The sequence below is a fragment of the Stigmatopora argus genome, chromosome 13, assembly GCF_051989625.1.
Source record: "Stigmatopora argus isolate UIUO_Sarg chromosome 13, RoL_Sarg_1.0, whole genome shotgun sequence".
In the NCBI taxonomy this organism is placed as follows: domain Eukaryota; kingdom Metazoa; phylum Chordata; class Actinopteri; order Syngnathiformes; family Syngnathidae; genus Stigmatopora; species Stigmatopora argus.
In genome coordinates this window covers 13,750,551-13,769,807 of record NC_135399.1, presented here as the reverse complement: position 1 = coordinate 13,769,807, position 19,257 = coordinate 13,750,551, and the positions used below count along the sequence as shown (strand labels likewise).

At 43.5% G+C, this 19,257-nt stretch overlaps 1 protein-coding gene across 23 annotated transcripts in view; it reads right to left on the bottom strand.

The window, feature by feature from the left end:
* Positions 1 to 17,983, bottom strand: part of caska (calcium/calmodulin-dependent serine protein kinase a) — a 39,486-nt gene extending 21,503 nt beyond the window's left edge. For 18 of the 23 annotated variants that reach the window (XM_077617606.1, XM_077617610.1, XM_077617607.1 and 15 more), the window contains exons 1-5: positions 17,326 to 17,982; positions 1,631 to 1,743; positions 374 to 479; positions 170 to 247; positions 10 to 82 (exon numbers count right to left, since the gene is read on the bottom strand). In XM_077617606.1, coding sequence (XP_077473732.1) covers positions 10 to 82; positions 170 to 247; positions 374 to 479; positions 1,631 to 1,743; positions 17,326 to 17,384 — 429 coding nt within the window. In that variant the 5' untranslated portion in view covers positions 17,385 to 17,982. Of the gene's footprint in view, positions 1 to 9; positions 83 to 169; positions 248 to 373; positions 480 to 1,630; positions 1,744 to 17,325 lie in introns of all 23 variants that reach the window. The other 5 variants (XM_077617622.1, XM_077617623.1, XM_077617624.1 and 2 more) reach the window with 2 other exon arrangements.
* Between the last annotated feature and the right edge of the window lie 1,274 nt (positions 17,984 to 19,257).

Here is a 19,257-nt window from a genome sequence, read left to right as displayed (position 1 = left end):
AATAAATACCTTGACATCCCTGTGGATGACGTTGTTGTCATGGCAGTAGCGCAGCGCCTCCAGAATTTGTCTCATGTAGTGACTAAAAAAAAGCACCAGTGAATCAATCAAGTTAAAAGAAATATTACTATGATTTTAAATAGAATGGCCGCCGTGGGATGCACCTTACCTGGCCACGGCTTCGCTGTAGACAAAACCAGCATCGGCCCTCTTGACGATTTCAAAGCACAGGTCTGCTCCATCCATGCTGAAATAGACAGGTCACCAGATATTTGGCAGATTCGGTGCATTTAAATTCCAGCCCTCAGCACCCATGACATCCAAAAACAGGTTGGCGCTAAAGTCTGGTTTTGCAGCTTCCTCCGTGACTTACAATTCAAAGACCATGTAGAGCATCCCATCGGAACTGTACGTCTCCAGCAGCTCCACAATGTGCGGGTGTTTAAGCATGTGGCAGATGCTGGCCTCCCTCTTCAGGTCTAAGAAAGGCAACCAATCCAAATATTAGTGGAGAAAACTTTGCACATTAGTCTGCTTGTGGACTTCCTGTGTGGCTCCAGTTTTTTTTTACCTAGGTCTACAATGTCTTGTGTGTCTGTCTTGCTACTGCAACCAAAGAAATTTCCCGAATACGGGATGAAATACAGTTTTAATCTAATCTAATGTCAATAATGGATTATTGCCAATAATGTATGTATCAATACGGCCTGAGCTTTCCCTGACGAAACGTCGCTAATTACCTTGAATTATGAAAGAATGACTTTACATTCCAGTATGCAGAAACTTTGCATGAAAAGAATTTTAAAAAGGGGCGGAGCCGAAAAACTGTCCAGTATCAGTGCAATAACAGACACCAGTCTGACAAATTGTCAAACAATGACAGAAATTCCCAATAAATGAATGAGTTTCTTCCGATTTCTTTACATATGTAAAAAAATACATAAAAAATGGGGGTATCAAAGGTGACAGTACAGGAGATGAATGTGTGCAGGAAAAAGGGAGCCCAACAAATCAATATTCCGACAAAGGGAAAGCTGTAAAAACGAGATCAATGGTGGCGCTTCGGTAAATAAAGCGGGACGACGGATGGCCGCGTCTTTGTGAGGAGGAGAAAAGGCCGCCGATTGATGAGTTGCCGTTCAAAGACGTTTTGGCGGTAGCCATTTTGGCCGTTGATCGAGTAGGACGTGGCAGGGGCAGAGCGGCCGTCGGGTGCAGTTGGCATTATTTCACAATTTGTTGTTATCTTACATGCAGCATGGCTCCTGCGATAAAAATAAACTTTCAAAGGCTGGACCGTCTAAATTGGGGGTGGGAACCCCTTTGTACGTAACGCCATTCCGCGAAAGACCTTGGCGTACGGGAACCTGGATGACATATTAAAATATACATGTGCCAACGTGCCTATTACTGAATACCTTCCATCTCGTGTGATGAACTCAACGGTGGCTAAAAAAAAAGTATCATACGCGTCCTTTCATTCATTATTTGACTTCATATCCTTTTTACTTTTGATATTTCTTCCGATTGAATGGTCGGTCCTGTGCGGAATGAATTGTCAGGAAAATTCAAACAAGGATGAGGCTGCAGACATCTTGTTAGATTTACTGAAGGAATCTGAAAATCTTACCCTCTGTGCTGAGTCCTGGACTGGAGGTGAACTGGGCCACATCCACAATTTTGACAGCAAACTGCTGCCCTGTCTCTCGGTTCAAGCATCTCCTCACCACGCTGAACGGACCCCTGGAGAGAGAAAAAACAAACAAACAAACCTTTAGACACACTCATTTGAAGACTGGAAAAGTCCACACAAATTGCGCGAAACCCAAAGACGGTATCCATGGCTAAAAAGCAGATTTATCACGGCGGTAGGCAGAACAGCCGGCTACTGCTGCAACGAAGCGGCTTGCAACCCTGCAATTAAATTTAGTTGACGTCTGGTGTGACCTATAAAATACTTGCGGGGCACCAACCATTGCTTTTAATACAACAGAGTGGGAAAAGTCAAGTCCAGGTGCACCCTGCTTCAAACAACTTCAGAATGTAGACCAGGGCTAGGGAACCCATGGCTCGAGAGCCACATGTGGCTCTTTTGATGGGTGCCTGTGGCTCTCCGCTAACCTGCGAGGTAAAATATGTAAACCGCTGATGAGAGAGCTGAACCCTGAGTGCACCGAGAGACTTTTGTTTACTTTAGAAGTGGTGAAGTGACTAAAAAAATGCACACGTTTTCATGTATTTTCACTTCTAAATTCAGAGTTTGGCTCTCAAGGAATAATATTCGAAAATATGACCACGCCCGGTCATTTTACTTTTCCGTGTGTTTTCTTTGTGTGGTGTTTTGTAGAAAAAATACCCACTTCTACAACAGATGGTGATCCAGCTAAAGCTGCTTAGCATCAGAAGGGTGAGGTGGCACATGGCGTCATGGCCGACCAAGATGCACACCCCACACACACCTAGTCGCAGGTCAATTCATTAAGTACACTTGTCGGCTGGGTGGCGGGCCAAAAAAGTGGACAGGGAAAAAAATATAAGAATATTATATGTGGGGGGCTTTGCTTTGAGGAGCCTGGCCAATGTTTCGAGGGGGGTGTGGTCACAGTATTCCACAGACGGATTCATGCTGACGGAGGATTGTTGAAAGGCAGTTGGGAAAAGGAGCTCGTCTGTGTGTGGTCTTTTTTATGGGTTGGTTTCCAGACGTTGGAGGCCATGTAAGACTTGGTTGATAATGGGCTCCGTCCGGGAGGCCCACTGAAAGCCACATCTCAACATCCAGCTGGAGAGAGAGTAAATTAAGGGAGAGAGATGTCAGCCAATCCAAAGGCAAGATGAGTGAGAGGCGGAAATGGCCCACTCGGAAGAGGTGGTAACGGTCGGGAGCCTTTTTCTGGCCTCAGCTGCTCCCGCAGCCAAGTCATTAGAGCTCTGAATGGAAGTCAGCTGCCCCCCGTGGGGCCGTTCCCAGGACCCTCGCACTTGACTAAGTGACAGGGAGAGCAGAGTCAAACATCGGGAAAGTCCTCTTTTTCGAGTCCTTTCCGATCCTCGCGCCAAGACTCAAGGGTGCGTTATACCTGGGACAATATACACTCATACCCCTCTTACCAAAGACCCGACGAACGAATAATTCAAGTTGAAAAGTGCAAAATGGCAAGAATCCACTTGTAGAGTGTATTTTCTCGCATATAAGCCACATTTAGTCATCCGGTAAGGGAGAAGATTGGACTCCATCTCCCTTTCAGCGACTGGCATGCTCAGCGTCACGTTTCAAAAGCAGCAATATTGCGAAGGACGCGTCAATGAACCCAAATTCAGTCGGCATGAGTCATCGCGGGCCCCCAATTTGTGCTTCGATTGAACGCGGCAGCCACTTGATGTGATGATAAAAGCCATTTTAGAACAAAATACGACAACTTTGGCCACATGGCAATGTGGTAAATAAGACGATAAAATGAGTGAGTGCTTGTTTCTCCCAGTATAAAAGCAAAAACATTGTATAATGAATGTGCGGTATGTTTTTAGTGGAATATAATGACTGCTTAATCAATTTTTTCATCCCAAAACATATTTTGAAAAATAAACACAACTGAGAATGCTTTCTTTTTTTCCACTTTCATTTTTCAATGTGAATAAATACATTTTCTTTAAAAATATTTTGAATTAAAACCTGGTATTAAATAGTAAAAATAAGACATTTTGAATTTTTTTCCCTCTTAAAAAAGAAAAAAAATTAAGAGGCTCACAAAAGGCTTTGTACAAATATTAATCTCTATAAATGATCTAATAACCATTAAAAAAGTTGTCAATTAATTACGACATCCTAGCTGGCAGACATAAGGGACAAATAATAAAATAAAACTACAACGAGGCACGACAAAAAATGGATTCCTGCTCGTGGAACATTTCTCTGGGATTCCTTTATAAAACATTGACATCTTTTTCAACCCATTTATCGATTCCTAGGTGAGAGTGGCGACATTTTCCCTTTAAACGAACGCTAAAAGGTCGGAAGGAGATAAAAACAGATGGGGCGAGCAGAAAGGCGAGATGATAAGGCAGAAAGGAGCAGACGGCAGCTGCCAAAATGGGGGGAAAAGGAAGCAAAAAAAAAATTGGAGGGGAAAAAAAGGCCACAGGAAGAGAGGAAAAACCTCTGAAGTGTGTTTGGCTTTGGAGCCAAGTGTTAGATTAGCCTCCAGATGCTTTTTCAAGACAGTTTGCAGGCAGCCACGATTCAAAGCGGCTCATTTCTTGCCACGGAGCCAACACACGCTAATTAAAGCCAGACTTTTAAACGCTATTATTTTGCCATCCCGATACATTTGCTCATATGTCGGATAATATGGAACAAATGCGTTGGTTTAAATTAGTCAACAAGAGAAATCTTTGCCAATGAAAAAGACAAAAAGTATTGAAAAAACGAGAGAAATCAGACCACCCTCTCCCCAGCCACTTCACCCAAATATTCCGTGAGGACCCCAAGACCTTCCCTAAACATAGTGTTACGGGCAGGTCCCGCTGGGACGAGACGCTGGGGTGGTGTTATGTTTAGGGAAGGTATCGGGGTCCTCCCGGAAGAATTGGGTGAAGTGGCTGGGGAGAGGGTGGTCTGATTCCCCAGCCACTTCACCCCAATTCTTCCGTGAGGACCCTGAGACCTTCCCTTAACATAGTGTGCCGGGCATTTTCCACTGGGAGGAGACGCTGGGGTGGTGCTATGTTTAGGGAAGGTCTCGGGGTCCTCCCAGAAGAATTGGGTGAAGTGGCTGGGGAATCAGACCACCCTCTCCCCAGCCACTTCACCCAATTCTTCCAGGAGGACCCCGAGACCTTCCCTAAACATAGTCCCACCCCAGTGTCTCCTCCTGGCGGGACCTGCCCGGAACACCTCACCGGGGAAGCGTCCGAAAAGCATCCTAATCACATGCCCGAGCCACTTCACCCGGTCCCTCATTACAGATTCCACCATTGGGTTTCCACCAATCTAATAAAGCCAGACACGGGAGGTTGTATTTACTTTGCGTGTCGGCAGTATCCAAACGTTTTGACTGTCCCCTCCCACTCGTTCTCGTTACGTCCTTTTATGTCTCCTTGTCCTCTTTTTACGGGCAGTGTTAAGAATTAAAAGTGCGGGACGTCTCCTCGGCCAGTGATTACTGATGAGTGAAATGATCCTCGTGGCACAGTGAATCACACACACACACACGCACACATCGCTGGCGCTTGCAGCGGAAGTTTGGGAGCAGTGTTACGTAAGACGATTCGCCATTTAAGTGTGTGTGTGAAATGTGAGGAGACAGCAAAAAAAAAAATTCTATCACCCATCTGACTCACGTGAACCTGAAAGCTTTGCGGTGCGTGTGCGTCGCTGCGAAATGAAGTCTGCAATAAGGACTGGGCTACGCCACGCATGCAAGGTGAAGCCTGGAGGCTTCTTTATGCGTCTCGCAAAAATTGGAAAAACTTTTTTTGCCCCCAAAACGACAAAAACATCCTCATTTATTTCAGTTCATTTCCAATGGGAAAAGAATGAGCCAACAGGAAGAGGCCTAAAAAAAGACTTGAAATCCATAGGTCAAATGACCAGAAATGTCTGAAAATCAATGTAAACCCCTGCGAATTCCACAAAAAAATATCTCTCTCACAGATGCATACACAAATGAAACTTGATTTTCCTTCCAGTTAGTACTACTGTACGCCTTTTGCCCATTGGCGCAGAATGTTCCCAGGGCCAAGCAGATACGATCCATTTTATTTGATTTGCCCTTCTTCTGAATCACGTTGATTTGAGCGGCGATGACAGCTTTGCAGCCCTCTCGGCCTCTTTATTACTGGCATTCTTTTTAACGATTTCCCTCTTCTTGGGCCGTAATGCGGCACTGGACTGGAAATGGGAGAAGCCCAGAGCCAACAAATTAGACAAAGTGAAGAATGCTAAGCTTGTAATCAGCACTCTTTTCTCCCCAGATCGCACCACTTCATCCATTATGTTGGGATCTTTGCGAGCAAATCTCCTAACATCATATCACATTGACATTTTTTTTTCTAACATTCACTTTTTTTGGAACAGCTCATGCATTTTGAGAGATTAGCATCGTTCCGACTTTGAAACATTCCAAAAATAGCCATTGGATTTCTCCTGTAATGTTTACTGTTGCACCAAACACGCTATTTTGGGGGCAAATTTTCAAAGTGCAAAATGTATCTCGTCTTACATTATTCATCTAATTCCCATAATTTACTCCTGAGTCCATTTCTCCACTTCCACTGGCGCATGTGGTTTTCCTGCGGAGGTTGGGTTGGCATTGATCCGCACGTCAGGGAGAGTGTTTGAGCAGCCAATCTGCTCCGCCCGCCGTAAGGAGTCAATTGTCTGGCCGCTGACCAGAACTCAATACTCAGCAGGTGCTTCCTTATGCAACAAAATCCGTTGCCTCCTACACTAGCAAAAAAAATCCAGATTGTAATTATGGTGGAGATGTCCCAGGTCTGATCATGTGATCGGAAATGGAGCCTGTAGACATCCTTTCTCCAGAGGATCGGAATTGGCTTCTGTTTTTTGTTTGTAAATAGATTATTTTTAAGTACCAGGTCAAACTGGATAGGACGTCTATTGCCGTCAACGGGAGTGAAACACGGTCACTCAATGACAACCAGTTTAAATAAATGTTATGACTATTGCTGTCAATGGCAGCGAAATAGCGAAGCGCTATAAAAGTGCATACAGTACATTTATACTTAATATTTAGACACAATTTGCAGAACAAAGAGCACAAAGGTCCAGAAATTAAAATCAAAAGAGCTGACTATCATATGATTTTCCATATAAATTCAAATAACCCAGAGGCATATTGCAAAAATGCATCTATGTACAGTACTAGACTACAAATGTATACAAACAATTGCAAAACAAACTTTGCAGAAAAAGTGGATAAAGGTCAATAAAAATCGAAGTATTTAAACCTAATTTAATGTCAATTCCTCACTATTTTACCGAGCACGAAACACTATGTGATGGGGCTTGTTGTTGCGTCTGTAGACTCAAACTTGATGATTTATTTGTACACTATGTGGTGAAAGATTTAAATCTCATTATATTTGTATAATCACAATAAAAGCATTCAATTCAATTCAGATCCGATCAAATGGCCAGTTCACAGGTGTATTTCAAAGTCACGTGGCGAGCCTTGAAGCCAAATGAAAGAGGTGACCTTTTCACCTCGGCCACGTCCATCCGAGAAGCCAATGGGGCGGGACGAGGTCCCAGTCAGTTCAAGGCGCTAACGACGAGACCACTCTCTTTACGGCCGCGCTCGCCCAAGAGAGACTACTAATGTAATCCGTGGCTGGCCGAGAAGCGTCGGCCAGACGGCAGAACGAGGTCATTTATTTCGTGCTTCCTTCTCCATTTGTCCGAGTTATTTCTAGAGGCCACCTGATATGGGATTTCCAAAGGCCGATGCAGATGCCAATTTGAAAAAAAGGGACAAAATTCAGTCGATTGCCGAGGTCTAAAGTCAAATTTGGAAGCCGATATGTCACCGGAAAGAAGAAATGCTTTGTTTACAAATATTAAACAACATAGCTGTCAATCTTGGTCTATTGCTCCCCTTATTAATGATTGCAATTCCCCTTATTAAGCGATAAAAAACATACAAATGCAAATGCCTAATCAGTATGCACTAAATTCAAGATTCTGTAGATGACGCTGTATGACACCAACAGCTTGACTATCTGGGTACATTGCTTGCTGACGCGCTATATTTACATAGTGAAAAAGGGGGGAGATGTGAAAGGGGAATGCATGTGCGCATATCATGCTGAAAGCATGGCAACATTAGCAATCGCCGATGACGTTTTCGTCTGCTGCCAGTGACCGAGACAATCCAGATTAGAGTCAAAATGGGTAAAAAGAGATCGGTTTTACCAAAAAAAGTATTTAAAAAAATCCCGTACAAGAGTTGTGATTTGCCGTACACAATTTGAAATGATCAAAAAAACGTATAAAATACGGGAAAACTGTATAAGTTGACAGGTATGACACAATTCTCTGTTCTGACCATTACTAGTACTGATAGAACTAGCCTAGAGATTTGATTGACAGCAGCCGAAAAGACTGGATCTGGACCCATCTTGTGCCCAAATACGATACATTTCGATACTTTCAAAAACAGCCGTATTGAGCACCAATACAGAGTATCGGATCGGGACATCGCAAATTGATGGTTTTGATATGGTTTTAACAATACTTATCTAATGCCCAACCCTAACTACATTTTAAATTTTAATTCCATTTTTAAGCTACTGTAAAGACTGTTCGTTCACGGCAATCCAAAATAATCAAGAGAGACGTCAAGTACAGAAGCCGTCAGCCACATTGAATTGTTTCTACGTTTGGGCGACACAATAGCGGTTGACTTTTTTTTCTATTGTCATAAAAAGTGAAAGGAAAATGGGTGTCATCCTTGCAGTTTTCCCACCATCTCTTTGTTAAAACGCCTTTAAAAAAAGGTGGATTTGGTGAGAGGGAAGTCGCCATCTGTCACGCCTTTGCTTTGTCTCCGAAACGGCGCTCGTGTAAAACAAAAGATTATCGGCCTTTTGTTTCGCTCTATGAATTGTCATTTGACAAATTGCAATGTTTGCACGTCAAGTGTCAGATTGTAATGGTTTTATTCACTGCGGCGTAACTGCAGTACTGCTGCTAATAACTAGAAGACACGACTTCCCCAAAAATGCTTTGCTTTCTATCAATTTTTGCTCATATACCAATATTTTTTGCATCATTTTCTGGTGACTTGTTTGTTTAGTCATTGATATTGTGAATAGCGGTCAATGAGTGGCCTGTAAAGAGCAAAAATAAATGTTTTTTAGGGCAGTTTTGTTTAAAATCTTAACCTAGTTTTTTGTATTTTGTTTTATCTTTTTGAACTTTTGCAATTTTGTGATTTCCAAGATTTATTGTTATTATTGCATAGATATTAGGGCCTTTCTGGGTCACTTTCTATGGATTTGGGGGGGCTTCAGCTCACTTTTTTTTTTTAAAATCGCTTGGAAATGAATGCCATTAGAAATAAATTGAAAGAGTCTCTGGTCATTTGAAAATAATTTTGGTGCAACCAAGGAAAAAAATCCTGTAAACTTTGAAATAGGAATATTATTACATTCTGGAAGTCCTAATTAGGATGGGTCATGTGACTTTCTCCCGTCCCTCCCGCACATCTCAGGTTGTCGTGCGCTTTTGTATCTTAATCCTGGTGGTTGGCTGGGGTCAGCGCTAAAGCTAAGATTAGCCCACATAAACACAAACAGTAGACACACACCCGCTCGCATGCAATTCGCCAAACGCACAACTCACGCACAAACACAGACAGACATATTAGAGCAGGGCTGTCCAAACATTTTTTTTTCTCCCAGGGCGGCTTTCAGAAAAATCTAAGGACACGAGGTCTGACTTGTAATCCTTCCGTTGTTGTTGCTTAAAGAAAGGATCGGAATCCGTCAGCGATTGGACGTCTCTCGCCGTCAGCGGCCACAAAAAAGTGAAGAAAAACCCAAACAAGACAGCTATTTATCCGATTGGCTATTTATAAAACGCTCATTAGCACTGTTAAAGTGGCTAACTTTGGTATTAGAGCTGAGAAAATGCAACAGAATGTAGGTCAAACTCAAGCTTCTTGTGCAGGCCATATTCAATGCTAATTTTCACCAGAAAACAACTGAGCAACGGTGAAAGCGAGCGGGAGACGTCTCGCCGTGTCGGCCGTTACGCCGTTACGCGAGAAGAAGAGAGCATTCATTCATTCGGCGTTCGGCAAGGAGCGCCGATGACGTTTAACACCGCCGGGCGGCCTCACTATTTGTCACCGTCTCACTCGAGCTAAAAAAAGACTTCTTCATAGATCTTCTCGCTTTTGGCCATTTTTTTGCGCTTTTAAAGCCAATAAGTAAAACTCCCCCCAAATTCTATGCAGGGTGTGAAAATTAAGCTTCAGGGAGACAAATAACTAGGGCAGTGGAGTCAAAGGTGCGGTCCGCGGGCCAGGAGTGGACCGCTAGGGGGTCTGATCCGACCTGTTCTGCCTGAAAGGACGTTTTGTAGCTCATTCGTACTGTACGTACAGAATCATATGCTTCCATTTTTTGGATAATGGAGTCTCATCATCAATAGGAAATGATTGAAGTGACCTACCCTAAAATGGAAATGAAAAAAAAATGACGTAAAACACAAAGCTCCTCCTCCTCTGCAAAAAATCTAACACATCAACAAGTGCTGGCTCTAGAGGTGACTGTGTAGTTCCCTTCAAAAAGAGTGCAATCAGCCAAACCACCTTCACCTGGAACTTAAAACCAATTAAAATATGTGAAATCAAGTCTCTGAACCTCTTGGCCAATCATCTTAAACCGGAAAAATAATGCGATCACAACGCTATCTAAAACTGCTACGTGTGTGCGTGTAGTGTGTCATCATTTATCTTCAACCTACACAAGGGACTAAAGATGGAAATTAGCCCTTGGCTAAAATCTGACATATTTGCATTCATTAATATGAATATAAATATGTTCATTAATATGTGCCGTCCCTCATTAAATAAATTAAAGTCATTGACGGCGCTAGACTTTCAATGCGGAAACAAGCTCATTTGTGGAAACGGTCAAGAATAAGCACGATTTAGACATCAATGACAAGAAGTCTGTGGTTCGCAATGGCTTCAAATCCTGTTGATCTTGAGACTCCGTTTCCATTTTATCAACGGTACACAGAGCGTCTGTCACCGTTGCAAAGAACCCAAGCCGTCTGTGTAACAGTGCTATAATCCTCTGGAAGGGATAATGCATCAGATCAAATAGCAATGATAAACACTAATCACATAATCTCCAGTTTGCCTGACAAAACAACGGTATCGATTTGCGTGCCGGCCGGCTAACTTTAAAGGAGAAAAATGTCTCCCAGACGACGACAGGAAAATAAAAAATAGCATTAAGAGTTAAGTGACCAATATTTCACTGCGTTGTGGTTTTATGGTCACCATTAGGATCAGATTGCTCTAACTTTGTTTGAACAGATATTCTTTATTGAATATTAAATTGATGGACTAGTGTTCTCATTCACGTTAATGTTTTATGCTTGGTCAATATAGCGATATATATACATTTCCATATTTTGGATCCCAATAGGTTGCCGATAGCATCAATTTTGAAAATATACCACTGGTTAATAAAATAAAAACTGAATTTTCTACTAGATTATTCTGTCTATGTTTACTAATTACCTGCCACCGTTCAATCTAAATGACACTCAAACATTACAATTGAAAAGCAGTCCTCCCAGTTTAAATGACTTGGACATCTATTGTTGTCAATGGCAGGTAACGAGTCAAGCAGGTTGCAATTAATTAATATTATGCTGTATTTTCTTTGCAGAAAGATTACACTGAGATATTACATTTATCCATTTTGAGCATCGATAATTGTTGTATCGCCGTATTTTGAGATAAGAGCAAAACGCAGATCTTGGCGGCCAACTAGTTTGCGTGGGTGTGGCGCGGGGACGGGGACGGACGGACGGCGGCGGCGGGGAAGGCGGCTTCTAAATCATTCATTTCAGCCATATGTGTGCACGCGCACGTGTCAGGTTGCAAGCGAGTGTTTGCACACGGAAAAGACGTTTGCTAATGTGCAGCTGCCTATGACGACAACCCGCAGAGGCGCCACGCACGCCAATAGCGAGCGGGCGAAAGACGAGAAGGCCGGGAACACAATGGCGAGCGGAAGGCTGCGCGGTTACATTTAGCAAGCTAGTGTTACCACCGTGTTGACATTCTGTCTGACAGATGGCCCGCACGTGCCCCATGGCGGAAGCGGTAAAAGCGTACGTGGCTTGCGGAGGTGCGCGGGGGTGCTGGATCAAAATGTCGTGCAAAAAATGTGCCATTTTAGCAGTATCTTTAAAGAATATTTTGGGGCTTTTGGGACCTTCCCTGCATACCGCTATCCTCACTTGGGTTGTGAGGGTGCTGGAGCCAATCCCAGTTCACGCTGGCATTATACATAGCTAAGAGGTTTTTTTTTTTTCAAATTGCCTTTCCAGACGTCAGCGAATGAACACGACAGTTACGCCGATGACGGCTGAGAGAGAAGAACAAAAAAGCAGAGATGCTGTCCAAGGACACGAGTGGGAGTGACACAATGGAGTCAGAGTGAGTGTGTCGCTTCTTACAAATACAGTGTTTTGCATATTATTGGTTGGACTGTCGTCAATGTTGTCCAATCTTTGGCAACGATGACAGTCAGTTTCCGTCACAAGTCACGGCTTGTCTTACCAAATCATTTAGTTCCAAAACTTAATTTTTGGGTGTAAATACAGTCAAATTTTACACATAAAAAGCAAGGGGTGTCAAACTTGGGTTGGTTTGCGGGCTGCATTAACATTAAGTCAATAAATAAATAAAGCCAGTAAATAATTTGTTTTTCATTTCAAAAGCAAACAAAATATTTTTACAGAACAGAAAATATTTTTAAATATTAATTTTTAGATTTTACAAAATGCATTTTGAACTAAAAACACAAAAGATTAAAAAAATTGAAATATATTGATTTAAAAAGGGCAAAATCAGGAAATATAATATACATATATAGTCTTCATTTGAATTTGATCTTAAAACAGAAAATCAGCCCTGATGATTTACTTTCTCGGGCCGCACAAAATGATGCGGCGGACCAGATTTGGCCCCCGGGCCGCCACTTTGACACCCATGTTCTAAGATTTATTTTGGGGGTTTTGATTATCTCAGAAAGCGACGTAATCAAGCCCAATTTCCATATCGGGGACACCCCTTGTGTCAATAAAACGCAGACCTGAACACAATGTTTATCTTAACTGCAAAGTGCAGCAAAAATAAAAAAATAAAAATAATAATGATATCCCATGAGAGAGTTTCTGGCCAAAGATTGTGAATTTGTCATCTTGAAAGGCCCATCGCTTGTTTACGATCTCCGGCGCCAACACTGAGATAAATAATAAAAAAAACACAGCGCACATAAGGCTAGTAAAACTGGACACGTCCCACCGTTACGCTACCGAGTTTCCTTTCCCGCCTTCCGCCGCCGCCGCCATGTATAATTTATAACACTAGAGGCAATATCAGGCTAGGTTGGGATTGATTGAAGTCTCGCTCCGGGAGCGGGGCCTCATTAATTTGCAGCGGATGCGCCCCGGCTCAACTTTGGCACCGCAGCATGACATCATCGGTCGAGTACCGCAGTGGTCAGTGGAACGCAATCGGCCTTGCGATCACATATCTGCCAATGATCAGCGTTTTGCACCGTGATTCCATCTGAGCGGGTCCTCCATTATGGATGTCCCAATCGCCGGTTTTTGCCCACGAGTGTGGTCAGAGTCACCGGATTTTGCGAATCTACCGATGCTGGAAAAATATCTTTTTTGCCGATTTTGACCAAAGTGATCCAATATTAAAAGCCGTATAGATGAGGGTCATTATCAAAAACATTTTTTTTAAAGTTGTGCAGCATAAAATGAGGTTTGAACAAAATACTTTAAAATATTTGGTTATCTGGTTCTCCGCCATATTTATAATCTTGCATTTAAACAGGTTTGGACGAAAGTTGCTTTGCTAATAACTGAAAAAATTATACAATAAAAGCCATTTTGTGTCCAAACACAAAAATTTTGACTTTAGTGCTGAGTGAGGTTTCAGAAATGTACTTTTATGTCTATTTTGAGTCGCCTTTTCCAAAGCGATGTACAAAAATGGCAATCATCGTATCAAAGTGTCATATCACGATTCATCGTGACACCAATCGTATCGCAAACCAGGCAACACACAGCCTAGACTGTCTAACTTTGGGATTGTAACAGCATGAAGAGGTTTGTACACATGTTTGTTTTCCTTGTTTTTACCCGCTGAGAAGAGCAAAGGTCTGGTGGGGGTGTTTGTTCCGGCTTCATGCGAATGCATAAATATTTGAAGTGGCCAAGTGTGAGATCTCGCCGCTATATCATGTGTGTAATTGCGCGTGCCGGAACCAGCCTTTCAGCACTTTTTTTTTTGCCCACCCCGACGGAGTAGCTTAGATGATGTACTACTAGCCGCAGACACTCCCCGGAGGCAACGACGAGGCGCACCAGCTCCCCCCAGGAGACCGAGGACCCCATTCAGTCACCGCACACTAGCCCGAGATTTTTCTAAGGGTGATGACGATGTGATTATGAAGCCATTCCCATACATTTTAATACATTGCCGCTAGCTTGCCACAAAAACGGTCAAATCATGCGGTTTGTCATTAGTCCTCACGTCTAGCCTTCACGCAAATTTCAGTCCGGGAGGTCCCGATGGCGTAGTTTTGTAAGCCAGTCGAGTTATATGCATACCTGTTAACCTCGGCCAATTGCACCCCTTATTAATGATTGCAATTTCCCTTACCAAGCGATAAAAATAAAAACGCACAAATGCAATGCGGCACATATTTACTCATATAAGGCGCACTTAAGTCTCAATTTTTTTCCAAAGTGGACGGGGTGTCCAATCAGTAGGCATTAAATTCAAGATTCTTTAGATAGCTTGACTGTCAGGGTACATTGCTTGCTGACACGCTATATTAATATAGTGAAAAGGTGGATGGGTAAAAGGATGCGTGTGTGCATATCATGCTTAAAGGCGATTAGACCCGAAATGAGTAAAACGAGTTTGGTTTTACTAAAAAAAAAAACTACTTTAAAAAAAACGCCGTACAAAAGTTGTTTTACGGCGTACACAATTTGAAATGATCCAAAAAAAGTATAAAATACGGGAAAAGTTGTATAAATTGACATGTATATGTCACTCTATTTTGCAGTATATGAGGAAAAAAAAGAAAACTGCTATATATTGACTACCACATTAAATGACATCAAAATTCTCTTGCGATGTCCATCCGAATGAAAACCAATGGAATTTATTGACAGTAAAGTTTACTGCCATGCCAAGAAGAATGCAAATGAAGGGAAATTCCTGGCCCTCCTATTGGAGTAAATCATCCCTGTCGCAATACAGTACATTACAGGCCAGCGAAAAGTGTTCAATCTTCAGCGTGTCCATTCAGATGGCTATCTTGCCTCTATTAGCGGCACATGGAGACAGATGTTGCTTGGCCTTGTAATTAGCTAATGGATTTGCGGGCGCTGGCGTCAACACTGTGACAACTGCATTCTAATTGAAGTGGGATCGTCACTTCTCAATCTTGCACAAATCTTGAACCACAAAAACACTGGAGAATACATTTGAATTTTTGCATGCAACTCACCTCATTTGGTGCAGATTCCCGATAAATCGGAAATGTAGTAAAGATGGAAAAAGATCGCATCCAATGTCTTTTCTTTCCCCCAATTTCAACAATGATATCCAACAAAACTCATGGCAGCAACAGATCATCATCTAATACCGTAAACAAAGCATTTCTTGTCTTTGATACAAACAAAGTGATTCATCGTTTACTGGTAATGTTATATTAGCCATTATTTTGACTGGTCTAAAAATACGGGCATTGGTTGGGCATGTCTTGAGAATTGTCTTAAGAAAAATGGGATTGGATTGGGTGTCACCAAGTCAATATTGGGACATTCATAACACACAGTAAAACGGAGAAAGGAAACGCGCAGTGGTTGACTTGTATTGGAAGATTACAGGCTATAATTCACTTAAATTAGCAAGCCAACTGGGAATGTCTGTTTGTACAACTGGCATGAATTGGACTGTTTCTGCTGGCCCGCGCGAGCTTTGGCGGTGCACACGTCCAAAGCGTCCTACGCAAAAGGCCCCGAGTAAGCAAATTTCTGGCACGCGTTTAAGACATCCTTTTCAGGCCGACCTAAACACGCGCCGGGGGTCTTCTGGGCCTGTCGAGCATCTCCAGACGAGGATCCGCCCGGATTTCGACAGACCGTCAGCTTATTGCATCCAGAGACGGGCGTCGATCCGATGACGCTGACGTATTGGTGCGTCGCTCGGGGCGGGAATAGACTCCGTTGCGCTCGTTCAAGCAACAAAGCCATCCGGCGTCTCCCTTGGCGGTCTTTCGTTCCTCGGGTGGTCGGTGAAACGCCGCGTTATCAGGTGCCCTGTCCCCTGGTACCCAAGCTTATTTTGCAAAATGAAAAGGGTGGGTTCGATGGACGCGAAAGGGAATAACAGGGCCGTCGAAAAATAAACGCGGCCGTTCATAAGCGTTTTGGGTTATTACTCATCCCGGTATTAGCAGCACGGCAAAGTTAATTGCGTGCACCGTTTTAAGAATATTGCAGCGGTGCGGTTAGAAGCAGTTTACCATTAAAAACACAAATGCAGCAATAACTGGCCACTTGGCGACCCGACTATCGCGGATTCACCACATGGCGCCTTGGAATCAGCAACTTTTAACTTCTAAATATGAGAATTTTATAGCGTAGGAACAATAATACAAACATAAAATGGGAGAAAAACACCAGTCACATTTGGAGATTATTACACTGACAAACAAAAGGCTTTGATAGATGAATAATAGGACAGAAAGGGTTGTAAAAGTCCAAATAATATTAAATAGATACCATAAAAACACGTTTTTTTCAAATTTCAATTTATCTTTTGCTACCCAGTTTGCTAAACTTTGGCTCCCAAGGGTTGCAAAAACACAACAAACAAAGATTATCATCCAAGCAATGAATATAACAGTCGTCTTTTAAGTCAAAATCAGTCTATTGTTGTCAATGGCAGGCAATGCTTTAAGAACGGCGCTCAGGAATAAATACAGTGTTGCTGTAGTTTTTTTTCCAAACAGAAAATCTGCATTGAAATATTCTCCTAGTGTGAGTAAGACAGTTTTTAACCCCCTAAAAACAATTTATTTTTCCCATTTGAAAATACAATTTTGTGGCTTTGATATATCGTAGATTGATTTTGTGACCCATGTATCGCCAATCGTATCGTCTGGGGAGGAACCCACCCCTAACTTCAAGTGACCCATCACTCCATAACCATCACCAGATGTGCGTACTATGACTAAGGCTGGGGGGTTGAGAAGGGGGCGTATTGCTTCTTTCGTCGGTGCAGAAAGTTACCAAAGTGAGATGAGATCACGTTGTGCACCGGGCCGAGTGAAATGCTATTCAACAACTGTTCTCCGTGCGATTTCTCCCAAATGCGTAGTACTCTTGCAAGCCAGTTCAAAAGGTGCAATAAAAAGACAAGTAGGAGAGAGTAAAAAAAAAAACAACAAGTAGGAGAGTATGAAAAGAACCACTCGAATGGATTGGACGCCCCATTGGAAAAGCGAAACAACACTTACTTCCCGATCACCTCGCAGAGCTCGTACACATCTTCGAAGAGAACGTCGTCGTCCGCCATAGTCCCGAAGGTGCAAATCCGCCTTTGGGCTCCAAAGGGCGAGGGGAAAGGGCCACGATCAGGTGACCGGAGAGCGACGAGCGTCGCCGGCGCCTGCGCCCGATGGCGACGGCGGATAATTCCCCGGTTAGCTCAACCCGATCACGCCCGGCTCCCCCCTTTAGAATCCCCGCTGCGTCGTCGGGTACGAAGCGGCGTAGGGGGAGATCGGTAATCCCGGTGTGGGAGATCGTTAGTCCGGCCCCGCCTATGACAGTTTTTTTGGGCTTTTTTTCCCGAAAGCAAGCCTAGTGACTGGCCGTCTAGCCTAGCCGGCTGTTCTCGTTTACTTTGATTTACGTCCAGGTGCGTTTACATCCCGGGAAGCCGTTGATTGACAACCTTCCTGGACGCCAGCCAGCCGGCCAGCCAACCCCGATCCGTCGTCCGTCCCCCCCGATGGGAAAAAAATTAAGTTGTCGGTGAATCCAGAAGAGTGTTGTCACCTCGCGTGGCGTTTTGACTTCGCTCCCCCTCTCCGGTTTCGCTGGTGTTTTCTTCCCCACATCAACGTCTTTCGTTCGGCTCCACAGAGCAAGACTGAGAGCAAAACTCCGCCCACCGCACCACTGCTTATGAAACTGCGCCCCACAGTCTTCCATGTTGGCTCAGGGAGGAATTCCCAGAATTCCTCGAGGCCGGTCGATTCGTTGAGAGCCAACATGGCGGCGCTACGGCAGAAGCGTTGCATCTCTGTGCAATTAGTGGATGTCGATACTGGACTGATACTACTTTTTGTAGAAATAAATAAAGACATGTAGTATTTTTAAATCCTAAATTACCGTAAAGTAATTTCTATAAGGGCTCGGTCATCCTCTCCTCAACTCATGGTTTGCCATTGACGGCCCCAGATGTCCAATTCATTTGAAGTGGGATGGGGTGGCAGCCGAGGAAAAACATGAGTTAGTGTTGCATCCTGGCCAGAGAAAGTAAAAAAGAATGTTTTTTTCCTTTGTGAGGAAGATAAAATGTGTTGTCCTTCAGCCTTCCCCAATATTATCCAAATCCAAACACCCCATTTCAAGGTGCTCTCCAGTACGAAACCATTTGGCACAGGAATTATAGGAATCGGGACATCAGAGAAAATCTTATCTGCGACCAGCACACTCCATTCTCGACTCAGCCGGTGGGCCAAGCTACTGTGTGTGTGTGTGTGTGTGTGTGTATGTGTGTGTATGTGTGTGTACGTGTGTGTATGTGTGTGTGTGTGTGTGTGTGTGTGTGTGTGTGTGTGTGTGTGTGTGTGTGTGTGTGTGTGAGCATGTCCTGTGGACTCTCACACTCCCAAACCAAATTTATAAGCACATTGGAAGGTACACAGACCGACTGCTTTTCCCCCAGCGTAAAAAAAACTACAAAAAAATAGTACTTTTTCGAGAGTTAGAGTGATCAACCAGACGGGAAAAAAAAACAGACTACCCGGAGAAAACCCACTCGGGCACAGGGGAAACGAATCCTGTCGCCAGTGCCGATATGAGGTGTCTAGATGGCTATGGGCATTTATGATTAATATTCAGCCAATGGTCCGCTTACTGTAATTAAAGCCAAATGGCATTCCACGTCTTCGGGTAAGAGTAAACAAAAGAGGAGAAAAGCAGCTCTTCTGCTCTTGCTAGTAAAGCACAAATCGATGCCATTTAGCATGTATCTGATCAATGGACTCCGCAGACAGAAGAGATGAATCACGGGCTCGGTTGCGGCCGACACGCTCGCCTGCCGAGTATCCCACGAGGTGTCTGCTTAGCAGGCGCGACCGGAGCAAAGATGAATGGCGCTGTAAATGCTGTCGTTTGCCTTGTGTACAGCAGCAGCCGCCTCTTTATGGATAATACAC